At 44.0% G+C, this 6,325-nt stretch overlaps 1 protein-coding gene across 6 annotated transcripts in view; it reads left to right on the forward strand.

Annotated features, from left to right (window-relative positions):
- TAOK1 (TAO kinase 1) overlaps positions 1-6,325 on the forward strand; it is a 176,922-nt gene that overhangs the window by 103,356 nt on the left and 67,241 nt on the right. For all 6 annotated transcript variants that reach the window (XM_051824587.2, XM_051824588.2, XM_070061154.1 and 3 more), the window contains one exon: positions 2,816-2,907. In XM_051824587.2, the coding sequence (XP_051680547.1) occupies positions 2,816-2,907 (92 nt within the window). The remainder of the gene's footprint in view (positions 1-2,815; positions 2,908-6,325) is intronic.

The following is a 6,325-nucleotide window of genomic DNA, read 5'->3' on the forward strand; positions in this document are numbered from 1 at the left end:
TCTCTCTGCCTCTCCTCTCTGTGTAACTCTGAATTTCAAATACATAAATAAATATTTTTTAAAAAAAGATTTTAAAAAAAGATTTATTTTTATTTGAAAGGCAGAGTTACAGAGAAGCAGAGGCAGAGAGAGAGCTAAATCTTCCAACTGCAGGTTCACACCCCAAATGGCCACAGTGGCTGGATATTTACTGTATCATTGATATTTAGACTAAGAATCCTTGAACACAGGGACTTGAGTTTCTCCTATTTTGTTTTGACTTTTTAGTGTCAGAAATACTGGTCATATGTACCCACCACTCAGCCCAACAATACCACATGGCCAGGACTACCCTATGTACTCTCTTTTCTTGCCTACCCCATTATTTTTAAACAGACCTAGACATTATCTAGTTTCATTCATAAATAATTAACTAGGGGTATGGCCATGTGGCATAGCAGGCAAAATTCCCACCTGTGATGCCAGCATCCCATGTGTGTGCCAGTTTGTGTCCCAGCTGCTCCACTTTCAACTCAGCTCCCTGCTAGTGGTCTGGGAAAAGGACAGAAGATGGTCTAAGGGTTTGGGTTCCTGCCACCCATGTGGGAGACCCAGATGATGCTCCTGGCTTTGGCATGGCCAAGGCCTTGCCATTTGCAATCATATGAGGAGTGAACCAATGGATGGAAGTTTTCTCTCTCTCTCTGTCTCTGTCTCTGTCCCTCTCTCTACGTAACTCTGATTTTCTAATAAATACATAAATCTTTTAAAAAATCAGGTATCTATCAGTAAAATTTGAAGGGAATACTTTTTCAGATCTTTAACTTCCCTGTGGGTCCTCTTTATGTACAGAGTGTGATGTGATGTCTTAGATCAACTGCATATTCTTTCTCATCTACCTTTCAATCTTGCTTTGTTCTGCTTTATAAACGAAAGGCTTCCTATGTCGTGAATATTATGGTGACATATTGCTCTGTGACGTGAAAGCCTTAGAGGCAACCAGAGACATTTTGCCAATGTAATAACATCTTGGGGAAATTTTGAAGGATCAGGGCACAAACTGATGACAAGATCCTGTCCTTACTGTGGCAAAGTGTGTTAAGCCATGGCCTGCAGCACCAGCATCTCATCTGGTGCCAATTAGAGTCCTGGCTGTTCCGCTTCCAATCCAGCTCCCTGCTAACATGCCTAATAACAGCAAGGAAAGATGGCCCAAGTCCTTGGGCCCCTGCACCCACATGGCAGACCCAGATGGAATTCCAGATTCCTAGCTTCTGCCTGGCCCAGTCGTGGCCACTGGGGCCATTTAGGGAGTGAACCCTTGGATAGAAGATTGATCTCTGTCTCTCCCCACCCCATCTCTGCCTTTTGAATAAATAAATAAATAAATATGAGAGAGAGAGAGAGAGAGAGACTGAGAGACTCTGTCCCTTTCTATATATCTTCCTTCCCTTACTTTTACTCTTGCTTTTTCTCCCAATACCTTTCACCCCTCTCCCCTTTTTCTTCTATGTAGAATTCAAAACTGAAATGGTTTCCTGGAAACAAGTTAACATGTTTGTTTTCATTGAAATGTAAAGCCAGATTTTTTTTTCTGACCAAGTAATTTTCATCTGTTTGATTGATATTACCATGAAGACTGGCTCTGCTAATAAGGTTATAAAGCAGTGTGATTAGTAAATTGAATGAAGTCATGCAATTCCACATTTTAAATCTCGTTAAAATATGTGTACAATATACAGTATACGTGTATGCTGTACTTTTACATCTTTTGTAACTATTAAATTTATAAAATGTTGTTATCCAGAAATGTGCAAGGTAAGATATAATCTTTATAAATTTTAGGAGGTAAATGAATACAAATATTTGAAGAACATTGTTCTCGGCCGGCGCTGCGGCTCAGTAGGCTAATCCTCCGCCTTGCGGCGCTGGCACACCGGGTTCTAGTCCTGGTTGGGGCGCCGGATTCTGTCCCAGTTGCCCCTCTTCCAGGCCAGCTCTCTGCTGTGGCCCGGGAGTGCAGTGGAGGATGGCCCAAGTGCTTGGGCCCTGCACCCCATGGGAGACCAGGAGAGGCACCTGGCTCCTGCCATCAGATCAGCGCGGTGCGCCGACCGCAGCAGCCATTGGAGGGTGAACCAATGGCAAAGGAAGACCTTTCTCTCTGTCTCTCTCTCTCACTGTCCACTCTGTCCCCCCCCACCCCCAAAAAAAAAGAGGAGCATCCAAGACTTGAACTGGCTCCTATATTGGATGCCAGCATTGCAGGTGGCCCTTTAACCTGCTAGGCGATAGCACTGGCCCCAAATGTCATACTCTTATTTGAGTTACTGAATGTTACCTCATAGGTTGGACCTTTAGCCTCGTGGTTAAGATAAAGGTTAAGATATTCATATCCCATATCTGAGTACTTAGGTTCAGTTCCTGGCTATGGCTGCTAATTACAGCATCCTGCCAGCACAGACCCTGGGAGAGCGTAATGATGTCTCAAGTAATTGAGTTTCTGCCACCCATATGGGAGACTTGGATTGAGCTTCCTGCTCCTGGCTATGACCCTGGCCCAGCTCCAGCCATTGTTGGCATTTGGGGAATGAATGAGCATATGGGAGCTCTCTCACACTTTGTCTATCTTTCTCTCTGTCTGTCTTTCAATATATAAAGGTTTTTAAAAATATATTTACTTCACAACCTCTGATGTACTTATTTCCCATTTTAAAACTTCTTATGTCCAAGTGTATTGACTGGAATTCAAACCATGTTCTCCAAGTTGATGGTTATTAATTTTTAAAGAATTATATACATTTTTAAACTTTAAATGTATATTTTATATTTTTAGGATGGCCCCAGAGGTAATTTTAGCCATGGATGAAGGGCAGTATGATGGCAAAGTAGATGTATGGTCTCTTGGAATAACATGTATTGAACTAGGTAAGTATTGTTCTTTACTATGGATTAAGTTTTGATGCATATTTTACCTCCATGTCTGTACCAAATTGTAGATTTTTATCTTATCTGTCAATACCTAAGAAGAATTAATGTATTAAAATTTTCATTTCCATTGTCTGGCAGTTTTTACATATATTAGATAGGTGTATTTGTTAATTAGAATAGCACACTTAGTGCCACTGGCTCTGTGGAGAAATGATTGATCTAGAATCTGGAGTAGGGAAGTACAAGATAAGCTTGAGACACATTAGTATGGCCAGAAAGCTAAGAAGTAAGCAAATAATAGGGCAATAATAATAATGGAGACAAATGAAGATCATGATAAATGATAAATTACAGCCTAATTACAATAAAAATCTGTGAATCCATAAAATAAAAACCATTTTAAAGTCTTCTAATAAATAAGATATTCATATAGATGCACAGTACTTTATCACAAAATGCTTATTAATGAAAAAGGAGAAACTTCAGCATGAAGATGATGAGCAAACATACTTTTTTTTTTTTTTTAATTTATTTGTTTATTTGAAACTCAAAGCTACAGAGAAACAGAAGAGAGACGATTCTTCCATCCACTGGTTTACTTCCCAAATGACTTCAGTCACTAGGGCTAGGCCAGGCTAAAGCCAGGAGCCAGAAGATTCATCTGGGATCTCCCACGCGAGCACCTCTTCTGCTGCTTTTCCAGGCCACCAACAAGGAGCTGGATCAGAAGTGGAGCAGGAGCCAATGCTGTGGCGTAGCAGGTAAAGCCACTGGCTGCTCCACTTCTGATCAAGCTCTCTCCTGTGGCCTGGGAAAGCAGTGGAAGATGGCCCAAATCCTTGGGTCCTTGCACCCGTGTGGAAGACACAGAAGAAACTCCTGGGTTCGGATTGGCACAGCTCTGGCCTTTGAGGCCAATTGGAGAGTGAACATCGGATGGAAGACCTCTCTCTCTTTTTCTCTCCTTCTCTCTTTTTGTAACTCTGTCTTTTAAATAAATAAATAAATTTTTAAAAAAAGAATTAGAGCAGCCAGGAGTTGAATTGTGCCCATATGGGATGTCAGCATAACAGGCATCTGCTACACTGCCCCAGACATCATCAGTAATGGGATCACTCAATGTCACGTTCAACCTGGTAGGCTGTAGTGAGCAAAATATAGCACTACTTTGGTGGAATTCTTGCCAAAGATATATAACCCGAATCCAGTCACAGGAAATAACAGACAAACTAAGGGTGTATTCAAGAGTTCTGTATATTTCAAAATTGTAAGAGTCATGATTTCAACTTTTACCTTAAGAAACTAGAGTAAGAGACTGGCACTGTGGCATAGCCCGTAAAGCCACTGCAGTGTCCACATCCATGTGGGTGTCAGTTAGAGTCCCAGCTGCTTCACTTCCCATCCAACTTTTCTGTTTATGGCCTGGGAAAGCAGTAGAGGATGGTCCAAGTGCTTGGGCCCCTGCGCCCGTGTGGGCCAGAAGAAGCTCCTGGCTCCTGTCTTCAAATCAGCCCAGTTCCAGCTGTTGCAGCAATTGGGGGAGTGAACCAGCAGATGGAAGACTTTCTCTCTCTCTGTCTCTCTCTCTCCCTGACTCTCTCTGCCTCTCTGTAACTCTGCCTTTTAAATAAACAAATAAATCTTTTTTTATTTTTTTTTTATTTTTTATTTTTTATTTATTTATTTTTTTTTTGACAGGCAGAGTGGACAGTGAGAGAGAGAGACAGGTGAGAAAGGTCTTCCTTTGCCGTTGGTTCACCCTCCAATGGCCGCCGCGGCCAGCGCGCTGCGGCCGGCGCACCGCGCTGATCCGATGGCAGGAGCCAGGAGCCAGGTGCTTTTCCTGGTCTCCCATGGGGTGCAGGGCCCAAGCACCTGGGCCATCCTCCACTGCACTCCCTGGCCACAGCAGAGGGCTGGCCTGGAAGAGGGGCAACCGGGACAGAATCCGGCGCCCCGACCGGGACTAGAACCCGGTGTGCCGGCGCCGCTAGGCGGAGGATTAGCCTAGTGAGCCGCGGCGCCGGCCTTTTTATTTTTTTTTTACAGATAGAGTTAGGCAGTGAGAGAGAGAGAGACAGAGAGAAGGGTCTTCCTTCCATTGGTTAACCCCAAAAATGGCCGCTACGGCCAGAGCTATGCCAATCTGAAGCCAGGAGCCAGGTGCTTCCTCCTGGTCTCCCATGTGGGTGCAGGGTCCCAAGCACTTGGGCCATCCTCCACTGCTTTCTGGGCCACAGCAGAGAGCTGGCCTGGAAGAGGAGCAACCAGGACTAGAATCCGGTGCCCATATGGCTTGCCAGCGCCACAGGTGGAGGATTAACCAAGTGAGCCATGGTGCAAGCCCCACTAATAAATCTTAAAAAAGAGAGAGAGAGAGAGAAAGAAAGAAACTAGAAGAAGGGGCCAGCGCTGTGGCATAGTAGGCTAAGCTACCGCGTGTGGTGCTGGCATCCCATATGGACACCAGTTTGTGTCCTGGCTGTTCCACTTCTTATCCAGCTCCATACTAATGGCCTGGGAAAGCAGCGGAAGATGGCCCAAGTCCATGGGCCCCTGCATCCATGTGAGAGACCTGGATGAAGCTCCTGGCTCCTGGCTCCTGGCTCCTGGCTCTGGATCTGGATCTGCCCGGCTCCAGCTTTGTGATTTCTTGGATAGTGAAACAGCTGATGGAAGACCTCTCTCTCCATCTCTCCCTCCCTCCCTCTCTCTGTCTGTAACTCTGCCTCTCAAATAAATGATCTTTAAAAAAAATTTTTTAAAAAGCAACTAGAATAAGCAGAAAATGGAAACCCAAAATAAACAGAAGAAATAGAATAATAAAGATCAAAACATGGGCCAACATTGTGGCATAGCCATTAAAGGTGCTACGTGTGACACCAACATCAAATATAGGCACCAGTTTGAGACCTGGCTGTTCTTCCTACCCAGCTCCCTCGTAATGTGTCTGGGAAAGCAGCGGAAGATGGCCTGAGTGTTTGGGATCCTACCACCCTTATGCAAGACCAGGAAGAAACTCCTGGCTCTTGGCTTCTGCCTGGCTTAGCCCTAACTGTTTCAGTGATTTGGGGAGTACAGCAACGGATGGAAGATCTCTGTCTCTCCCCCTCTCTCTTTAATTCTGGCTTTCAAATAAATAAATAAATATTTAATAAATAAATAAAAAATCAAAGCAGAAATCAGTTGCATAGGAAATTTAGTGAAATTTAATACTAATTTTTTGAGAGGATTAATTAAAGTGGTAAACTCCTAAACATATAGATCACCAAGAAAAAGAGATACAGGGGGCAGTGCTGTGGCATAGCAGGTAAAACCATTGCCTGCAGTGCCGGCATCCCATATGGGTACTGGTTCAAGTCCTGGCTGCTCCACTTTTGATCTAACTCTCTGCTATGGCCTGGGAAGGCAGTGG

This window comes from Oryctolagus cuniculus, chromosome 17, assembly GCF_964237555.1.
Source record: "Oryctolagus cuniculus chromosome 17, mOryCun1.1, whole genome shotgun sequence".
NCBI lineage: Eukaryota > Metazoa > Chordata > Mammalia > Lagomorpha > Leporidae > Oryctolagus > Oryctolagus cuniculus.